The following is a 21,621-nucleotide window of genomic DNA, read 5'->3' as shown; positions in this document are numbered from 1 at the left end:
AATATTATCTCAATAATTATATAATCTGAATTGCAAAGTCAAAATTACTTATTTCAAGTACTTTAGCTAGAATTAAAATTAAAATCCGAATTATTTTCTATATTTAACGACAAAAATGTTTTTTGTAAATTAATTTTTTTTTTTTAATTTTCAAATAAAAAAAATTTTTTTTGCTTTACCCAAAAACAATCGTTTCGTCAACACAAGCAGAAAGTTTGTTGAATTATTCAAATTGGATTCTTTGTTCTCACAAAAACTGCCACTTTTTACACATTTAGCTACGTATCTTCGAAACGGCTGGACCTGTCTCTTCCAAACACTAATTAGCACACTAGGAATCGATTGCTCTTTACAAATTTGGATCGGTTGAGCGGTACTCTCGAAAACGTCGACAAAAAATTGTATCCACACGTATATACATACATACATACGAGGTTTGCCAAAATGTTCACAAACTTCTGAAACGTTCAAAAATTTTCATTTTCGGTTTTGGGCCTATACTATAACTTACCCTACAAAAAGTTAAAAATATTGGTTGCCTTTTTTACGCCCTTTCAAAAATCGCATAAAATTCATATCTCTAGACACTGAGTGGATAAAAATTAGAAAAAGTATAATTACGTAATGGTGTAATTATATAAAAACAATAAATTTTACTTGTAAAAGATTGTAAATATTGTAAACCCCCTATACATTTATTTTACTTAGAGACACAACTGCAGGTTTTTTAGACCACACTTGGAGCATCTCCAAAAAATTCTTATCGTATCAATAATAATAATAGGCCAACCTGTCGGGTAATTCCCTTCTCGAGTTGGTTCCTCCCACCTGTCCTCAATAACAAAAGTTGCGATAGTCACGTATGTTAAGCCAAACACTTGATATTGCAAACCAAATGCCCATCAAGTGATCACAACTCACAAGATCATTGATAAAATTACGCGGGCAAGTGGCGCGGGACCAGTAAGAACCGGCTGAAATTAAAAAGTGTTCATTAAAAATTCATATAATTACTTTCAAAGCAAACATTATTGTTTCGAGTGCATCACACACTCGAAGAGATAATACGATAATACGAATATCTCGATTAACGTTTTGCGCTAAAAAAATCGCATTTTGATATAAGTCAATGCATCGCTTGTGTCTAACTTATTCGCCGGATATTCCTGGTGCATTCAAGTGATCAAAAGTGAATCCGTTGAAATTTGAATAAAAATGAGTGGAAAAGTATTTAGTGATATTTTTAACAAAATTATGCTGTGTACTTTTATTTTATTCGGCAGTTTATGTCTTGTTTCGACTAGTAATTCAACAGAAGGTAAGTTGAATTAATTAACCAATAAATATGAAAATCTATTGAAAATTGCAAAATGACTTTATATTCTTTTATATTATAATATTAATTTTGATAATTTGAAATGAGAAGTGAATCTAACTTCGAGCAAGATTATTTTACATTAAATAAGATAGTAAAAATTATGAATAATTAATGAAATTTAAAGTAAATACTATCATGTTAATATTATCATTATTCAAATAAATTTGAATTGTTTTCAAAATATTTGTCTTCACTCTTACGTTGAACTGCGGTTTGTTCTTTGTAAGAAATTTTGTACTAAATATTTTTATAATATCTGAATCATAAATTGAATTAAAGTATCAAGGTAATATGAAAATTGCAAAATGTCAACAAAAAAGACTTATATTCTTTTATACCATAATAATAATTTTAATAATTTAAAATTACTTGTGATCTAATTTGAAACAAAATTATTTTACATAAAATGAAATAGAATAAATTATAAATAATTAATGAAATTTAAAATGAATACTATCATATTATCATTGTTAACATTTATATTATTCAAATAAATTTAAATGATCATTCAAATATTTCAATTTTCTTGCAGTTTGCTTTTTATAGAAACTTTTGTACTAATTGCATCTATAATATCAAAATCACAAATCAAATTAAATTGAAGCATCAAAAAATTATGGAATTTTAGTAAAAATTGCAAAATGACTTTATATTCTTCTATATCATTATGAATAATTTTAATAATTTGAAAAGAGTTGTGGAGCAAAATTATTTTACATAAAATAAAATATTAAAAATCATGAATAATTAATAAAATTTAAAATAAATTTAGTAATATTATTATCATTGTTAATATTTTCATTATTCAAATAAATTTATCTAAATTATCATTAAAATGTTATTATTCTCTTGCAGTTTGATTTTTATAATAAATTTTGTACTAAATATTATCTATAATATCAGAATCATAAATCAAGTATATTAAAGCATCCAGAAAATATAAAAATTTAGTGAAATTTGTAAAATGATAACTAAAATGACTTTATATTCTTCTAATAATATTTTTAAAAATTTGAGTTGTGAATGTAACTTTGAGCACGATGAATTTACACTAAATAAGATAGTAAAAATCATTATCATACTTATTATTTAATTATAATTAATGAAATTTAAATTAAATATTATCATTTTTAATAGTATCATTATTCAAATAAACTTCAATTATTATTATAATATTTTCGTTCTTTCTTATGTCGAACTTTGTACTAAATATATCTATATATAATATCAGAATCATAAAATGAATTAAAACTAAACTAAAAGCATCAAGATAATATGATAATTTGTGAAAATTTGCAATTGTAAAACAAGAAAAATGGCTTTGTTCGTTCATATCGTATTAATCATTTTAATAATTTAAAATAAGTTGCGGATCTACTTATAAGTAAATTTATTTTACATCAATAGTAAAAACCATAAATAATTAATGAAATTTAAAATAAAAACTATATCATGATGTTCAAGCATCTAAGTTTTAAAGTGATTTGGATAAAAATATTTATAGAAAAATAGGTTTTTGTTTCTCCAATTCTCTCCAATTCTTTTTGTAAACCATTTATATTAAAAATATAAGTTATTAGTAATTAATTACTAATAATAATTATTATTTTTGTTTTCATAAGTTCACTTAAATTTTAAATGTTATTTTTATACTAAATGAATTTATGAATTAATTATGATTCAATTCAACTTGACATAGAACAGATTACTCTCTAAGGTCAGCTACTTCTTAAAACGAGATTTTTTATATATATTTGTGTCAAATAGTACAAAAATTTAATTATGCTAAGATACCTTGTGATTATGTTGTATATGACTATTCATTGAGAATCGAATGATTTTGAAAATAACAACATAACCCATGTGCGTCAGAATCAGCCATCGTTATAGAGAATCTCTTTTCAATAACACTTTTTGGCTTTTTATGAGTGTTGCAGTTACGTCTTCATTACTATTTAGGTTTCTTAACAAAAATTACATTTCTTGTGTTGATATGGAAAAAAACATAAACATCATACACTTTTAAGAAATTCATAAAAATATTTATGATCGCAAATGTTACATATGACGCAAATATGTCTTTGGCGAAAGTTCAGTGCAACGCACGCTCAATGCAATTTAACGAAAAAAACAAGTTTATGTAATTGTTATGTAAATTTTCAATAAATTATGCAAAGTTTTCATTAAATCGGTTTTGAACTATTTTTATATGGAGTAAAGATAATTAAATGGTACCAATTATATATATATATTATAGATAAAAATTTCTGCAGTTTTGCGCTGCGAGGAAAGTTATTGACTATAGCCTCAAAATAAATGAAAGTAGTTGTTACTTATTTTCACGATCCTTAAATATTTTAACATATTCTTTAAATGGAATAAAGTAAAGATATACACAAAACATGATTAGTTTTTGGGAGCCATGTCGAGTAAAAATATGTTTCAACCTAATATTCATATACAGTTTTCCCAATATCGATTTAGTGAAATAACATTAGAATGTCCGTCGTAAAAAATGGTACACATTTTAAATAAAATGACGATTGGAGAAAACTAATATAAATTTATAAATGTAATAGATTGCATGCTTTTTGTGTAGATGGGTGTTAACTACAAGTTTACTATATTTTCTGCATCCTAATTGAAGTTGTTACAGTAGTTACTACGTAGTACCAAAAGCACAGATGATGAAAATTTCCACTTGCCCTCACAAATTTCTACCCAAAGAAATACGTATTTCTTTTTTTTTAAGAAATGAATCAATTTTATGTAATACATGCAACTTAATGTTATTTATTTACCATATAGTTCTCATAATATATTAGTTATTTTTATGCGCTTTTTAAATTACATATGTTGTTTGAAGTTAAAACAATCTTTAAAATATAGACGATAAATAGGTGGTGTATTACAAGTGAAAGCTCCCTAAAGATATGTATTTATTTCTATCATTAATGTAAACTAAAATTTAACCAAAATTATGTAAAATGTATAATTATTATTCTGATCAATTATTATAATTAAAAATCATATATGCATCTTCAAACTTTAGTAAACTAAAACATTCTCGTATATCCTAAGTACCTATGCAAATGATACGATTTTTTAAGCTAAATTTCCCAAGTATAGTGGCTGAATTTATAACTAATCCATTAATAAAAGTTAAATTGTTATGTTTCAATTTACTTTTTACTGAAACATATTTGTTTAGCTTTAATTACACTTTTTGTTTGTATCGATAAAACCTTCATGACCTTGTATGATTCATGGTCCTTCTAAAATATTACAGAACTGCGAAAAGTGATTTAATTATGAGAAATCATCAAAGTTTGGAATAATGAGTTTGGAACAGATAGTTGACAATTGGATACAGCAAACTGCAATATTATGATATCATTTTTTTTTTTGGATACAGCAAACTGCAATATTATGATATCATTTTTTTTTAATTCAGAGATTTATGCCTACACAAGGCCGCGAATAACAGAATCGATTCACATAGGTCAGCCAAAAAGTACATTTGGAAAAAATATTTAACTTAACATTATAATAATTATTTACCATATCAAAATATTATTATAACTCTTAATTGCAACGTATTTAAGAAGTAAATAGCCATTAATATTTTTAAACACTCTATTATTTAAACAAACTGATTTTAGAGCACTTCACCTTCTTGCCTGATAAAAATTTATTTATATTACAATAAGTATCATTTTTGTAATTGCAGTATTGTGATAGTACAATAAATATAAATTGCTATGAAATATATTTATTTACAATATTTGCAGAACTTGATCAAATATTTGAATATGTTCCACTTAATGGATCAGAACATCCGTGCATCAGGCTATGTGTGAAAGACACACCAAAGATGATTTGCAGGTACCATTTCAAGGTGAATACAAATGTGATTGTACATAATGATTAGATATATATATATATATATATATATATATATATATACACTATATTTTGTTCATTTGAATTTATAATATTTTAATTATTAAGTTATCTCGCACGTTACATGTATCAGAAGTAATAAGCATTACATCTTATCAGTTTATTTACAGTATTTAGTTAGTTTATCTTGTAAGCAAAAGTTAAAAATGATGTAATATTTTATGTAATATTTGCAAACTATTTGTGCATTTATTATATTATTTGTTATATTACTTCAGGTGTAGCAAACAATTTAGGTTGATATTTTATTATTTCTATTATTTTTATTAATATAAATATAACCTGGAATTATAGTGGTTATTAGAGAAATAAATGTAAAACTAGTGGTGTATGGCATCGTGCCTTAAGGCAAATTGCTAGAACTTCCCGTATCTTAATGGAATATTCGAGGAATATTAAATGTTTTGAAATAGATAATTATAAATAATTCAACTTAAATTTTCTTATTTTATAAAAACTGAATAAACAAAACTAAATCAATCGGATTTAAAACGAGGAACAATGTCTAATATTTCTAAGTATTATATAAATTGAATTGCAAAGTTAAATTTGTTTGAAGTAAAATTTTTTTTTCATAAATTAAAAAAAAAACTAGCTGTGAGTAGAATTCTGTCTTGAGGCAATTATGGCATCGTGCCTTAAGGCAAATTGCTGGAACTTCCCGTTGAATACTGAATATTTTCAAATAGATTATTATAAATATTGTATCATTGTCTAATATAAAATAATAAAATAAAATCTGAAATATTTTCGATATGCAAAAAACTAAAAAAAAAAAAAAAAAAAAAAAAAAAAAAAATGGAACAAAATTTTTTTTTCTAAAATAAATTATTTTGTTAAGACGAGCAGAAAGTTCTTTGAATTATTTAAATCGGACGCTTAGTTCTTTCAAAAACTGCTATTTTTTACATATTTAGCTCCGTATCTTCGAAATGGCTGGGCCTGCCTTTGCCAAGAACTAATAAACACTTCTCCCAATCATTACTAATTGAATGTTTTTTAGATCATTCAAATCGGATACTCCGTTCTCTCAAAAATTCGATTTCTATTTACTGCACTCTTTGCTCCGTATCTCCGAAACGGCTGGACCTGCCTTTACCAAAAACTAATCAGCTCTTTTCCTTATCAATAGAAATCGAATGTTTTTTTAACCATTCAAATCGGTTGATCCGTGCGCCCTAAAACGTGACTGGAAATTTGTATCCACACATACATACACACACACACACACACACACATCCATTTTTTCTGAGGTATGCCAAAACGTTCAGAAACCTTCAAAACGTCGAGAAATGTAAAAATTTTCAATTCCGATTTTCGGCCCATTACAATAACTTACCCTACGGGAAGTTAATAACAAAAAAATATATTTATATATCATGAACTTAAATTATTTTTAAAACACGACTTTTATTTATATTATTGAGGATAATATTTACAAATTGATTTGCAAAATAAAATACATATATCTTTTATTAATCACTATACTTTATCAAAGCTTGAGAAAAATAAACGATCTGCTATAGATTGATGAATTACAAAGTAAGTTTGCGTTTTTTCGTTTCAGTTGTTCTTTATATAGATATAATATAATTACTATATTCTTAAAATTTTCGTCTACGTTTTTGCAAACATTCCAAAATCAATTTAGAAAATTGAACAAGACCAGCCAGGCCGTTTTTTGCAATTATTTGTTTGAACTTTTTATACGATTTTAATTAAACGTTTTATGATGATTAAGATAATTAAGCGATAGATAGGCCTACGAAAAGTAGTTTAAATTAAAAAATTATTTATAAAATTAATGGAATAATTAATGTGATAAATTTTGAAGCAAAATTGACACAGAGCATGTGGTCCATGGACGACATCCGTACACCCAGCACGTCATGCGGACGTCGTCCATGGACAACATTCGTAGCAAAAGGGTATATAGTTGCCAAATTTTAATTATTATTATGTCTTACAACTAGTTTTGTCTATTATATTGATTTTTTTTCAGATTGAAGAATACCGGACTATGAGCAAGGCATGCTTTGACTGTCCTCACAATATTCAGGATTGCGATAGACCACATTGTGTTCATGCTGACGGAGTCCCTAGAGGAGTTGTCGTTGTTAATAGACAATTACCTGGCCCAAGTATACAGGTAAAACAGATATCCTTAATAATAAATATATACTTTCCCTAATTGTAAAAGAAATATTTCAAGAAAACATAATTTGAAGTCTATATCGTCCAAAATTAATAAATAACGTTGTTTTGGAACAATTTTATGATTTAGTATTGGGCCTTAAACTCGCTAAAATTTTAGTATGAATTATCTTACATAATCAGTGTTCGTGCATAATTAAGCACATATTTAAATTAATATTTGTAATTATTTTATTATACTCATTTTACTACGGTTAATTTATTATTTACGTCCAAACATAATATGAATCGATAATATATATTTAAAAAAATAAACTTCTTGAAAATGAAACAAATTCATAATTCGATATTTGAATATCACAATTTGCAATTTAACCTTTTATTATTCCTAAAAATTAAGCTTGTTTAAAAAAAATATGGGGTTCACTACTTAGTGCTAGAGTAAATTTTAAAATATCTCAGATTTACTGTAGATTTTGTAATAGTTACATGTTTTCACACAAATCTAATATAAATTTTACAATATGATCTGAGCAGCTTTTATTGCAATTTTCTGCATTACTAAACCACTAATTAAGGCAATTTAATCTCTGTGTTTTTATTCCATTGCATATTTAATATTTAAAAAGTACACACAAAAATTTTTCTCATCACTTGTTTCCACAAACTTTGGCAAAATACGATTTTTGCATTTGAGGTGTGATTTAAATTTTGTGCAAAAGCAGCCAAATAAATCTGAAGTTAACCTTAAGATGTTCTCAAATCGTTAAAAAAGATCATTTTAAATCAACAATTGAGATGAAAAAAGCTGTCGGTGAAGAAGTTAAAATTTCAATATCAAGTAAAAATTAAGCTGACATTTTTAACATATCTTGATATTATTGAAATAGGTTTGCCGGGGAGATACAGTTATAATCGATGTAGAAAATGAATTGATGACGGGAAGTACCTCTATACATTGGCACGGTCATCATCAGCGTGACACACCATATATGGATGGAGTACCTAAAGTGACACAATGTCCAATTGCACCAGGAACCACTTTTAGGTATCAATTTGATGTTCAACAAGTAGGAACTCATTTCTGGCATTCACATTCTGGTAAGTAAAATAGTGTTAATTGAATATTTTTATAAGGTAGCCTTAAAGTGAACTATATTTTAATACTTATATACTATTATTTATACTTAGTCACTTAGAAATGATTTATTTATTATATTCAGAGAGTCGCCAAAATCACGTAAATATTTTTTAATTCTATCGACAAATTGTTAGACAAACTGGTAGATATTTTGAATAATAAAATTTATTTATTTAACAGGAATGCAAAGGGCTGATGGTGCCTTCGGCTCATTTATCGTACGAGAACCAGTTGAAACAAACCCTCACGCTGATCTTTACGATTATGATTTACCAGAGCATGTGTTGGTAATCTTAGATTGGGAACACCAACTTGGAATGGATAAATTTTTGGCACACCATCATGGAGGTGGTAATAACAAACCACCAAGTCTACTAATTAATGGGAAAGGCAGATTTCGAAGATTTCCTCTTAACAAAACCGAGGAAAATGCAACTGATGTACTTTATACACCGACGGCAAGATTTACAGTGGAACCGGTAGGTAGATACGAAATTGCATCAATCTAATTTTTGATATAACTATTATTTAAGTAGTTAATTGAAATTTAATGTTAATTGAAATTTAATTTAGTGATTTTAATGTAATTAGTAAAATGCGCATAAAAAGATATTTATTTTATAATTTTTATAAAAATAAAAATAATTCTCAAAAAAATTGCAATATTGAACGCTAAATAATTATGTAATTGGTCTAGTTTAAACAATTATTTTGATTATTTTTATCTAAAATGAGGTTTTACAGAGATGCTAGAAGTGCGCGATAGGCATAATTTGTACCCACCTAAATAGAATTTTATAAAGTTTCTTCAAAACATTCTTAAAAAATGGTTTAAACTAAATATTATCTTGACATTTGATGAAAGAGTATGTCACGTTAATCATTAAATTGCCAACTGATTTATTTAAATATTTATTAATTTATTTTAACATCTTTTCTTAAGCTAATTAAAATTATTATTTTTTTCTTGCGATGTTAATTTTGCCAGTAATAATATACTGTCTATATTTTTAGGGATTTAGATATAGATTTCGGGTCATTAACGCCGAGTTTCTAAATTGTCCCATAGAAATTTCAGTTGACAATCATACAATGACCGTAATCAGCACAGATGGTTTTGATACACAACCTGTTGAAGGTATATTTAAAGTTACGAAATTAATAAAAATTATATATGGTATTGAAATTAAAATTATTTAATGCAATAATTAATATTTACTTTTAGTTTATCATTTTTAAAAATTTAATTTTCACTTAAAGTTAATTCAACTGTATTATATTTGATGATTGTTATTTGAAATTGTAAATTAATTTATATTAGCAAACGATTGCAAAACATTTCATACTACATGAACTTATTATGAGAAAAAAAAGAAGTGCTTAATTATCATTTTCTATTATTTTAGTGGAGTCCTTGGTAACCTATGCTGGAGAACGATTTGATTTCATAATCGATGCCGATCAAGATACCGACAATTACTGGATTAGAATGCGAGGACTTATGGATTGTGACTCTAGATTTACAAAGGCTCATCAAGTTGCAGTTCTGCACTATGATGGAGCTTCCGATGATGAACCTGACTTAGAACTCAGCTGGGAACTCAATACCAAAGAAGGCCTGGTCAGTAACACATTTCTGAGACTTATTCGAGTCTTATCTCGGAATTAACATATATTTGATAAAGAATATATTTTTAATTCAATGTATATAATACCACAGCAACTTAATGCTCTAAATAAAGGACCAGGACATAACGATACAATGACTGTTGCCGAAATGAAATCTGTGGTTCCGACAGATCCAAGCCTAAAAGAAACTCCAGACTACAAATTTTTCTTGTCGTATGATTTTCATGCTAAAAATAATCCATTATTCCATCAGCAAGGATTGTACGGATTCAATCAAGGTAAAACATCAAATCTATATCTATAAATTTTTATTAAGTATTTTTAGAAGATTAACATTTGTCTCTGCTCTGAACATACATTGATGCATAATTTTAAATTTTTCCTTTTTATGAATACGTATAAATCTCAAAAATTTATTTAATTGTACAAAATTTATGTATCCTTTATAGTACAATTTAACATATACTTTTTAGTGGAACCAAAAGAAAAGGACGAAAAACTACATAATCTCTGCCAATATTTGCTATACCAACTTTTCATACTACTAAATGCAAAGTTGAAATTTATCAGTACATATACTATTTTTTATTGCAGTTAAGGACAAAAAATATCGCATATATACACCACAAATAAATCATATAACGCTAAAACTGCCACCATTCAATATGCTATCAGGAAGATCACAATTTACGTCTGAATCATTTTGTAATGCAACATCCATGGCTAACGCAAAATGTGTGACAAATTTCTGTTCCTGTACTCATGTTCTGAGTGTCAAGTTGAAAAGTGTAGTCGAACTAATATTAGTAGATCAAGGTAAGATGAAAAAATTGTTTATAAATTTTTAAGCCCTTACCAATAATTTCTTCCACAAGAAATGGTTACTTATTCCATTATGCTAATAGCTTAAACTACAAAGTATCAATTATATTACCGCAAAAAGTCACATATTTTACTTAATAAATATTATATTCATATATGTGTGTGTTTGCACAAAATAGTAATATACATTATTTCTTCCAAGGTTTCACATTCGATGCAAATCATCCTTTCCACCTGCACGGTCATGCGTTCAGAGTAGTTGCTATGAATAAAATTGGACCTCATGTTACAACTGGACAAGTTAAAGATTTAGATGAAATGGGTTTAATTAAAAGAAATTTAAATGATTCGCCACCACTAAAAGACACGGTTACCGTACCTGATGGCGGATTTACTATTCTAAGATTTTATGCAGACAACCCAGGTAAAAACATATATTCAAATTTATATTAGTTTTTGAAAAACTATATAAATATGAAAACTATACTAATAAATCTTTTGCTAGGACGGTGTTTTCCGTAGAAGTGACGCTGCTGTAGCCAGCAAGCCACCTAAAGTATTAGTTACAAAACATAATCATTATCAATAAAACTATATTTCAATATTAAAAATTATATTTCTCACGCACTAATATCCACATTAACAAATTATTGTCCTTAATAAATTAACTCGGAGTAATAAATCTTGAAGCAAAAGTCGATACACTGGATGTCGCCTATAGGCGACGATTGTAGCAAAAAAGTAATTTATATAATAAAATTGTTAATGGACTTTTTATTTCAATAGGTTATTGGCTGTTCCATTGTCATATAGAATTTCATGTAGAACTAGGAATGGCCCTTGTATTCAAGGTGGGCGAAGATGATGAGATGCCACCTACTCCTAAAAATTTCCCACAGTGCGATAATTGGATTCCGGAGGACTTAAAAATTGATAGCAGTACGTATACTTTTTTATATTATCTATTTATACGTACTACTATTTCATTTATGATATCAAATTTTTATAACTACTTACACTATTTTCATTAAAAATTTGTTTAATATAAAATATTATTTACAGATTCGACAGAAACTTCTGGGTCCGCATGCAGGCATTTAATTTACAAATTACTATTTATTAGTAGTTTAATTTTGTATTATGTATGATAATGTTTGCTATTTAAATCAATTTATTTTTGACTGTGATAAATTAACTTATTTAATAATAAATATTTGTATATTGTCTTGTTTCTTAATTACTTTTTTTCTTTTGCATATAACTGAGTGGAAAATGCACTTTTTAAATATTTGATTTTGCAAAATAAGTACTAATTGATGGTGGTATATGGCATTGTGCCTTAAGGTAAATTGCTGGGACTTCCCGTACAAAAAATTAAATTTTTTAAAAAGATTCAATATGTTTTAAACTTTGAAAATGTTAGATTATTGAGAAATTTTAAATTTTTGAAAAAAAGACTTTTTTGGAAAAAAATGTTTCTTTTAGTTCGAAATATTTTGGAAATTTTGAACTTTTTGTAAAACAATCGCACTGCTTTAGCTGCATAGAGACGCAATATCGAAGCTCGTAAGCGCCGCGTCGCCGTCTAATGGACTAACTATGTTATGAAACTCATAGAAATGTAAACAAATTGATACACATTATTAAAATCTCCATAAAATATCTGATAATTTGATGTGCATATGTCAAATGATAATTTTTGACCACAAAATGGCATTTTTTTTTACTTTTTTACTAGATCTCCAAAACCGCAAGACCTGCCTTCCCAAAAATTTAATCAGTTCTTCATCTTGTCAATACAAGTAAAATGTTTTCTGAATTATCAAAATCGGACGCTCCATTCTTTTAAAAGCTGTGTTACCGTTTTTGGCAATTTTTGCCCCGTATCTTCGTAACGGATGGACCTGCCTTCGACAAAAACTAATCAGCACGTCTCCTTGTTAATAGAAATCAAATGTTTTTTGAATAATTTAAATCGGTTAAACGGTGTTCCCGAAGTTGTCGACGAAAATTTGTATCCGCACACACACACATACATCCATTTTCTCTAAGGTATGCCAAAATGTTCAAAAACCGCTGAAACGTAAAGATATATAAAAATTTACACTTTCGATTTTTTGCGATTATTATAACTTGCCCTACGGGAAGTTAAAAGAAATTAAAATCAATTTTTAGAAAGTTTGTAGTTTTCTTCCTACATTTATTATCTGGATGAATGTCTGTTTAAGAAGTATTTTGTTTAATAAACTTATATATAATTTATTTGCAAACACACAGAGATTGCATGACGATATTTACAATCTAATACAGTTTTATCTAACAAACCATATAAATCATACAATTTTAGTATGGTTATATAGTAAAATTAATTACTAATTTACGATACAGCATAATTGAATTTAAACTACGTCCATATGGCGGGAATTGAAGTATCGATATCCTTAACTGTAAATCGATAATGGTTCTGAAGTTGCTGTGCCAAACTGTCAAACTTTCACAATGATCAAATTGTCAAAACATGCTTTAAGAGCCGGTGCAAAAATTGCAAAAATGTCGGAACTTAATGAAACGAAGTCCCCTTTAACATATAAAGTTCTGCACAAATGTGAAGTCTCCAATGCTAGAGTAGGATTAATGAGTTTATTGCATCATGATGTTGATACACCAGTATTTATGCCGGTTGGAACTCAGGTTAACCTATTAATAAAACGTGTTTGTTTATATACTTACATGAAAATTTAAAATAATTATTATATATAGGGAACTCTCAAAGGATTGTTGCCAGATCAACTTGTAAATTTAAATTGTCAAATATTACTGGGAAATACATATCATTTAGGAATGAGGCCTGTAAGTATTGCATATATTATTCTTAAAATTAAAATCGTTATTTGCATATGGAAAACAAGTATTAATATAAAAAATATGTAGATATTTAATATTCATGTAATACTAATGAATTTCAGATTCTATGTAATAAGTTAAATTAATTACCCGCTTGCAATGTGATCTTTTCATCGACTTATTTTGCTTCTGACTTTATTTGTTCATTTAAAAATTAATGTAAATGTTATTGTAACTACTTCTATGCTTCAAGATAGTATATGGCAGCTTTTTTTAATGTATTACTATAAATCATAAGCACCATTCTGACGATGACTAACACCAAAAAGTGGAGCGATGAAGTACTGTATATTGCTTCTAAAAATTTTTGTTATAATATAAATTGAAACAAGTTGTGTATGGCATCGTGCCTTAAGGCAAATTGCTGGACCTTCCAGTATTGTAACAAAATGTTCGAGGAATATTAAATGTTTTGAAATAGATTATTATAAGTACTATAACATTGTCTAATATTTATAAGAATTGGATAAACTGAATTACAAAGTTAAAATTATTTATTTAAAGTATATAAGTGAGCTTTAGAACTTTAGCCAGAATTAAAATTAAAATTTGCATTATTTTCGATATACAAAAAAAAAGTTTTAAAAAAAAAACGAAAAAAAAACTTGAATTATTTTTTTTCCAAAAGCAATTATTTTGTCAAAATAAGCAGAAAGTTTTTTAAATCATTGAAATCGGATGCTTAGTTCTTTCAAAAACTGCCATTTTTTGCACAATTAACTCGGTTATCTCCAAAATGGCTGGGCCTGCCTTTGCCAAAAACTAATAACCACTTCTCTCAATTATTACTAATTTAATGTTTTTTAGATCATTCAAATTGGATGCTCCGTTCTCTTAAAAACTCGATTTCTATTTTCTGCATTCTTTGCTCTTTATCTCCGTAACTGCTGGGCCTGAAAACCATAAATGATGTATAAGAGTTACTTGATTTGGCAACTGAAAAAAGTGATAAAATTAATTTCAGTCTCCCAATTTATAAGTTTTTTTTTTTATCGAAAAATAAAGTTTTTATAAATTTGTATCACAGTTATTCGATTTCATAAAAAATTAATATTGACAATTTTGTTATGACATATTGAAAGACAATATTATATGTCTTCCTCGTCATCTGTATGGGAGGATTTGTCATTATAAATCATAAGCGCTGTTCTAACAATGACTAACACCAAAAAACAAAAAGTGGAGCGATAAAGTACTGTATATTGCTTGTAAAAATTTTTGTTATAATATAAATTGAAACAAGTTGTGTATGGCATTGTGCTGGACACTTCTCTCAATTATTACTAAATTAATGTTTTTTAGATCATTCAAATTGGATGCTCCGTTCTCTTAAAATCTCGATTTCTATTTTCTGCATTTTTTGCTCTTTATCTCCATAACTGCTGAGCCTGCCTTTGCCAAAAACTAATCAGCACATCTCCCTATCAATAGGAATCGAATGTTTTTTGAACCATTCAAATCGGTTGATCCGTGCGCCCGAAAACGTGAACGAAAAAATGCAGACACACAAAACACACGCTAAAAAACGATAACAAATAAATCATAAATGATGTATAGGAGTTACTCGATTTGGCAACTGAAAAAAGTAATAAAATTAATTTCAGTCTCCCAATTCATAAGTTTTTTTTTATAGAAAAATGAAGTTTTTGTAAATTTGTATCACAGTTATTCGATTTCATACAAAATTAATATTGACAATTTTGTTATGACATATTGAAGACAATATTATATGTCTTCCTCGTCATCTGTATGGGAGGATTTGTCATTTCGATTTGTTGTTAAGTTTCTATAGTAATTATGTTTACAAAGAAAAATAAATTTTATCAGGTTCATGTTATTTTATCATTCCCTTGACACAGTTCTACCTTTAGGATATAATAAAGGTTATTTTTCTGATATTTTTTATACAGCAATCTACTTACTAGAAATTTCCTTAATAGTAAATGCTCTATCTAATGATCACAAGATGTAGTTTAGAGCTTTCTAACTTCATTAAGTATTTTAAGCCAATTTGCTGAAAATTCTATCGTGGTAACATTTCTGTTAATGATGGATAGTTCTTAAGGTTTTGTTGAAAAACAATCTTGGCATTGTATCTCAATACATCGAACCAATCATCTGATGAAAAAATGTTTTGATTTTGGTGACATGTGACTCAATATTGTGAATGATGGCAAAATATGAATCATTGACAAATAACTGTGTCCACTTACCAAAATTTTCATTTAATTTTCAAAGTTTGTGGAGTAAGCATTGGCGTTCTTTATCAAATAACATGAATTTTCATGGGAATCACGAGACCCTACAGTCTCTGGCCAAACAAACATTTGGTTCATATTATTACGAAATTTTTATCATCTCTGTGATTCATGATAGCCGAAACATTTACATTACATAATGGAGTTAATCAACATAACTTCTGAAATAAATGACTTATTAACACAAAAAGTTTTGATTATATCAAGCACTAACATCTAAGTTTTTTTAAAGAGTGGAGTCAGTCAGTGTATGCATGGCTCATATATTGCTAATAATTATATGGATACAGTAAAACTTTAAGAATTATCATAATATGTTTACCCTCATATTATTTTAAGGGCCCCGAAACACTGAGTAAAGCTGGTGGTTTGCATAAATTTATGGGCTGGGATAGAGCAATTCTCACAGACTCTGGTGGCTTCCAAATGGTATCATTATTGCAATTAGCTGAGATTAATGAGAAGGGTGTGAAGTTTCAATCGCCATTTGACGGATCTGAATGTATGCTTACTCCAGAGCATTCCATTTTTATACAAAATGCTATAGGTAAATTTGTGAAAACTATCATTATATTTTTTTCCTGGAGCTGAAGTTATAAAACTAAAAATGCATTGCAGGTGCAGATATAATAATGCAGTTAGATGACGTTGTTAAGACAACTGTAACAGGTCCAAGAGTAGAAGAAGCCATGTATCGTACTACAAGATGGCTTGATCGTTGCATTCAGGCTCACGCTAGAAATGATGAGCAAAGTATTTTTCCAATTGTTCAAGGTGGATTAGATACAGGTAAATATATTTTGATGATATTATTAAAAGAATATTATACTATAAGAATAAAAACTATACCAATGAGATATTTAAGCATGTTACATACAGAATATACAAATAAAAGTCACTAGGTATTCCCAATTTAATAACTGTTTGAACTCGTACATATGACTTTTTGTTAGTGTGCTCTGCTTGGACTATTATTTGATTCACATATTTGTTTATTCAGAATTTGTATGGTGTCAAACTTTTTTTTAAATAAGCAGTGATAGATGAATAGAAAATTAGAAATAATTTAAAAATATATGGTAAAAATATTTTTTATAAAATAGCTTTTATAAGGTCTTGATTCAAATAAAGTACAACAATTTATTACAATTATAATAATGACTTGATAAAAAAAAATTTAAACACCACATGAAAAATAATGGATTCCAAAAATAATAAATATTGCCGGGACAAACAAAATTAAAATTTAGCATTATTCTTATCACTGCTATTATCAATAAATACACAATATATAAATCTGCATTTTAATTTATTTCAATTTAATTTCATTTTGTAAAAACTTTTTTGGTATTAAAAATTTTTTTAGAAGTCTAAAATATGAGTTAAAATACACTGATCTTTACCCAGTCGCGTTCGTTATAAAACAGATTTTGAATAATATTGGAAAGCAAAAGCGGCATTATAAATTGTGAGGTTGAGTATTATTTTGAATTATTCTACTATTATTCTATTATATATTTTTAAGTACACACATTATTGTTCTCAAGAATGTTTGAGAAAATAGTTTATTCTTAGACCAATATAAAACGTACGGTTAGAAGTTTTACTATTTCCATCCATATTATTAGTCCAAAGAAACGTTTTATTTTTAATTTTTATTTGTTAGAGTCCTGTTCTTACATCTGCAAGAAATTTTGATAGCGCAGAATAAAGATTTGTTTGCTTCACCAATGAGTTCAAATACTTTATCAGTGACAAAGGGTGTATAAAAATGTTCTACTGTTTTAAATTTTGATATTTATCATATTTTGCGCTCGTAAAGGTCGAAGTCTTTGGTCGAAACTATTTATTGTGTAAGTACAGATATAAAATTTGTTTTTAGATCTCAGAGAAAAGAGCGCAACTCAACTAGTTGAACGAAATACAAGAGGAATTGCAATAGGAGGTTTGAGGTAATTTTAAACAAGAATCATAATTTTTATAATGATTGACCATGACAATGTTTTTAGTGGTGGAGAAAGTAAAAATGACTTTTGGAAAGTTGTATTGAAAAGCATTAATCACTTACCTGACGATAAACCTAGGTATCTAATGGGTGTTGGCTTTGCAGCCGATATAGTTGTTTGTGTTGCCTTAGGAGTTGACATGTTCGATTGTGTTTTTCCAACTCGAACAGCTGTATGTATATTTCTCTCAAGATATTTGTTTGATAATAAAAATTATAGCTAAACATATATATCTACAATCCTTTGCAGAGATTTGGATGCGCATTAATTCGCGCAGGTCAATTGAACTTGAAACAGAAAAAATTTTCCAAAGATTTTGAACCCATAGATAAGAGTTGTGTGTGTTCGACTTGTAAGAACTACACCCGAGCGTACCTTCATAATATTGTTACTGTGGAGACTGTTGCTTGCCATTTGTTAACAATTCACAATGTTGCTTTTCAGGTAAAACTTTTAAACATTAGTTTCTGCAATTTTTTTTTTGCTAATTTTCTTTTTTCATTTTTAATTAACTTTTTGCTTTTTAGCTGCAGTTAATGAGAGATATTAGAGAAAGTATTAAAAAAAATGAGTTTACAAAATTTGTTCAAGATTTTATGAAAGAGCATTTTCATGATAGAGAATATCCAGAGTGGATAGTTGACTCTTTGAAGGCTGTTAATATTAATTTGTAACAACCAAAAGTAAAATGAAGATTTGTACTAGTAAGGTAGAGCATTCCTGTTTCCTATGACCTGTAATTTATACAATTAGTATTTTTATAACCAATGACTTGCACGTGATATATTTATTAAGAATTGTACTTAAACTGTAATATATACAAATAAATGAAAGTAAACCATAACTTTTAATTGAAACTACATAAATTCATCGGAATCATTGCCGTCAGTTGTCATATTCTCAGGTCGCATTAGAGTACTGTAACTTCTTAATTCTTCTTCTTCTTTTTTACGTTTTTGTTCAAGCCTTTCTCTTTCTTTTTGTTCTCTTAGCAATTTTTTCTTGTCTTCTCTTTCTTCTCTATCTCTTTGTTCCCGTTCAGCACGAAAATCTTAAATTAAAATATATTTAACAGTTTTATTTAATAGATATGATCACTCTTATTTATTGTGTTTGAACTGTTTGCACTCGTACTCGTACATATGTTTTTTTGTTAGTGTGCTGCGCTCTGACTATTATTTGATATACATTTCTGACTACTAGGATTTTTTTTGTATCGCATCTCTCTTAAATGCGATGGTATTGCTTTCAAATATAGTTATTGTGATAGCAAAATAAAAAATTGAAAAAATCTAGTTAAAACCTAATTAAATATAATAATATAATTAAAACTAAACTAACTTTTTTATAAAATATCAAGTATTAGCAAGCGCCTAAGCCGTGTCCACGAAAGAGAGAAAAGTACTGACTATCAAACTGAGTTTCAACTTTCGGAATAGGGTAAGAAACTGTTTTGTTTGGAGCATAGCTCTGTACAGATCTAAGATATTGACTCTAAGAAAGGCCAACAGAAACTACCTGGGTAGTTTTGATATGTGGTTCTGGGGAGGAATGGAAAAGATAAAATGAACAGACAAGAACAGAAGCCGAGAAGAGTGGGCAAGGAAATAACTCTATTGAGAACTATCATGAGAAGGAATGTAAAAAATGGGTTGCACCCATTCTGTATAGTAGAAGAATCGAAAGGAATAGGAAGAAAAGAAATGCAAGATAAAAAAATACAGAGAACTTAATACAGACCAAATCATTAAATCAGGAAGCATGGAAAAGGTCCAAGTTTTTCAGAAAAGGTTCATAAAAGTCTATAAAACGTGAATATTGGTAATGGTAATAATAAACAAGGGAGGAAAAGGAAATCTTTCATCGTGGTGGTACACATATATATATATATATATATATAATAAATGTATATATGGGTATTCAATGGTCGTGATTGTTGGTAAACCGTTAATAAAAATTCTATAAACTTTGATAATCATTTATTCCTCTCACGTGAATATCTCAAAATATTAAATATGGTTTTGAACTAAACTTTCATGAACCGTGGAATTTTAATTCAAGTATATTTTGTTTTCCTGGATACTTGATATATACACAATTTTTAGGAAAATGAATATATTACATGTCAAATTATAAGTTAATAAATTATTTTTTGTTATGTGCAATATCCTCCACAAACTTCACCAGATCTGATAAAATTTATCTCAAATATTTAGTGTTTATGAATAATTAAATTTATTATATTTAATTATATAAAAAAATAAACTAAAACACTCAAAAGTAAACAATTTCAAAAGAATGAATTCAGTCTGCTGCCGGTACAGCGCATACGGTCAAAGAGGATTATAATCAATAAGTCAGAATATTGTAGTAGCATTCAGAAAGGGCCTACATTCTTAATTTAGCTTAATTAATTATGACAATACCTGGATGCCCTTCTCGTTTTGTTTTATCAAGCCTATTTACAACAGCATTATTACGCTTCGCTACTTTCATTTTTCTGACTTCTTTCTCTCTATGAAGGCTACTTGTCCCACTTCCATGGCATCAGTCTTCTTCAAATTTGCCCATGGCGTATATACAATGTCAATATCATTCATTTTATTTCCCATGATGCTATTTGCTTTAACAAGCTGACAAGCATCTTCAAGTACAGATGTTGGTATATCATCTATTGTTTGTCCCTAGTTAAAATTCACATTTAAAATGCAAATGGTATAAATAATTGCATTCAAATTTCCAAAGTGCACTACTTACAGGTTTTAGTCTTAAATACACATGAGCTGAAGAAACTTTATCAACATGAAACCACACATCCTCAGGCCAACCCCATTTAATTAAGTCCTCATCTATAAAATATAGAACAATTAATATATAGAATAATTTAATAGATAACCTCAAGACTTACTTTCATATTTATCAAATCCCATGAAAAGTGTTACTGGTGGTTGAACAACATTAGACTCAAAATAGTATACCATATTAAATTTTTTTTAAAATACTATAATTTTGAAAAGATTGATTGAATATTAAAAAATATTGTAAAATTTTGTATTTATGTGAATGAAGAGTGTCCACAAAGACGGTACTGTCAGAAGTTACACATGGTTTTTGACATTGACAGATGACAGATGACGTCGATAGTGCCGCCATTGCGGCCGCAATTTGTACTGCGCAACTAATCAAAAGAATCCTCCATCTGTGTTTCCAATTAGACAGACATATGTCAATTTCAAAATGTGTGCGAATGTGCATCACGAGATTTGGGCTGGAATGTATAAATTTAAATCATAATTTATTTGTGTCGGTGGTGTTAGTTCAAACTATTACAAAAATCGAAATAATCAGTTGATCGTAGTTTAGCAC

The 21,621-nt window shown here is 27.8% G+C and overlaps 3 protein-coding genes across 3 annotated transcripts; 2 read left to right on the top strand and 1 right to left on the bottom strand.

Annotated features, from left to right (window-relative positions):
- Positions 1-1,148: 1,148 nt before the first annotated feature.
- LOC113375030 (laccase-2-like) lies at positions 1,149-13,447 on the top strand. The gene is made up of 13 exons (XM_026614983.1): positions 1,149-1,318; positions 5,170-5,276; positions 7,344-7,490; positions 8,386-8,596; positions 8,817-9,115; positions 9,651-9,774; positions 10,043-10,257; positions 10,357-10,543; positions 10,860-11,081; positions 11,290-11,511; positions 11,874-12,026; positions 12,150-12,180; positions 13,435-13,447. The coding sequence occupies exons 1-13, from the start codon at positions 1,216-1,218 to the stop codon at positions 13,445-13,447; spliced, it is 2,034 nt and encodes a 677-aa protein (XP_026470768.1). The 5' UTR covers positions 1,149-1,215.
- Positions 13,448-13,603: 156 nt separating this feature from the next.
- On the top strand, positions 13,604-19,980 carry LOC113376708 (queuine tRNA-ribosyltransferase catalytic subunit-like). Its single transcript, XM_026616725.1, has 9 exons — positions 13,604-13,778; positions 13,848-13,937; positions 16,589-16,796; positions 16,868-17,038; positions 18,132-18,201; positions 18,259-18,427; positions 18,505-18,699; positions 18,783-18,964; positions 19,616-19,980. Exons 1-8 carry the CDS (start codon positions 13,638-13,640, stop codon positions 18,927-18,929), a joined length of 1,191 nt encoding a protein of 396 aa, XP_026472510.1. The 5' UTR covers positions 13,604-13,637; the 3' UTR covers positions 18,930-18,964; positions 19,616-19,980.
- Positions 19,028-21,251, bottom strand: LOC113376709 (coiled-coil domain-containing protein 25-like). Its single transcript, XM_026616726.1, is given in 5 exon segments — positions 19,028-19,306; positions 20,682-20,777; positions 20,780-20,939; positions 21,013-21,104; positions 21,164-21,251. Coding segments are annotated over 5 exon segments (615 nt in total). The 5' UTR covers positions 21,237-21,251; the 3' UTR covers positions 19,028-19,112.
- Positions 21,252-21,621: the final 370 nt, after the last annotated feature.

Source organism: Ctenocephalides felis, unplaced genomic scaffold (assembly GCF_003426905.1).
Source record: "Ctenocephalides felis isolate EL2017-DRISC unplaced genomic scaffold, ASM342690v1 CF-g0.4_SCAFFOLD_01886, whole genome shotgun sequence".
Taxonomy (NCBI): domain Eukaryota; kingdom Metazoa; phylum Arthropoda; class Insecta; order Siphonaptera; family Pulicidae; genus Ctenocephalides; species Ctenocephalides felis.
This window is presented reverse-complemented; position numbering and strand designations above follow the sequence as displayed.

Coding starts and splice junctions, on each gene's coding strand:
- LOC113375030 (XM_026614983.1), top strand. CDS start 1,216: ATGAGTGGAAAAGTATTTAGTGATATTTTTAACAAAATTATGCTGTGT. Junction 5,277..7,343: donor TTTGCAGGTACCATTTCAAG/GTGAATACAAAT, acceptor ATTTTTTTTCAG/ATTGAAGAATACCGGACTAT. Junction 11,082..11,289: donor ACTAATATTAGTAGATCAAG/GTAAGATGAAAA, acceptor ATTTCTTCCAAG/GTTTCACATTCGATGCAAAT.
- LOC113376708 (XM_026616725.1), top strand. CDS start 13,638: ATGTCGGAACTTAATGAAACGAAGTCCCCTTTAACATATAAAGTTCTG. Junction 18,202..18,258: donor ATTGCAATAGGAGGTTTGAG/GTAATTTTAAAC, acceptor CAATGTTTTTAG/TGGTGGAGAAAGTAAAAATG. Junction 18,428..18,504: donor TTTTTCCAACTCGAACAGCT/GTATGTATATTT, acceptor AATCCTTTGCAG/AGATTTGGATGCGCATTAAT.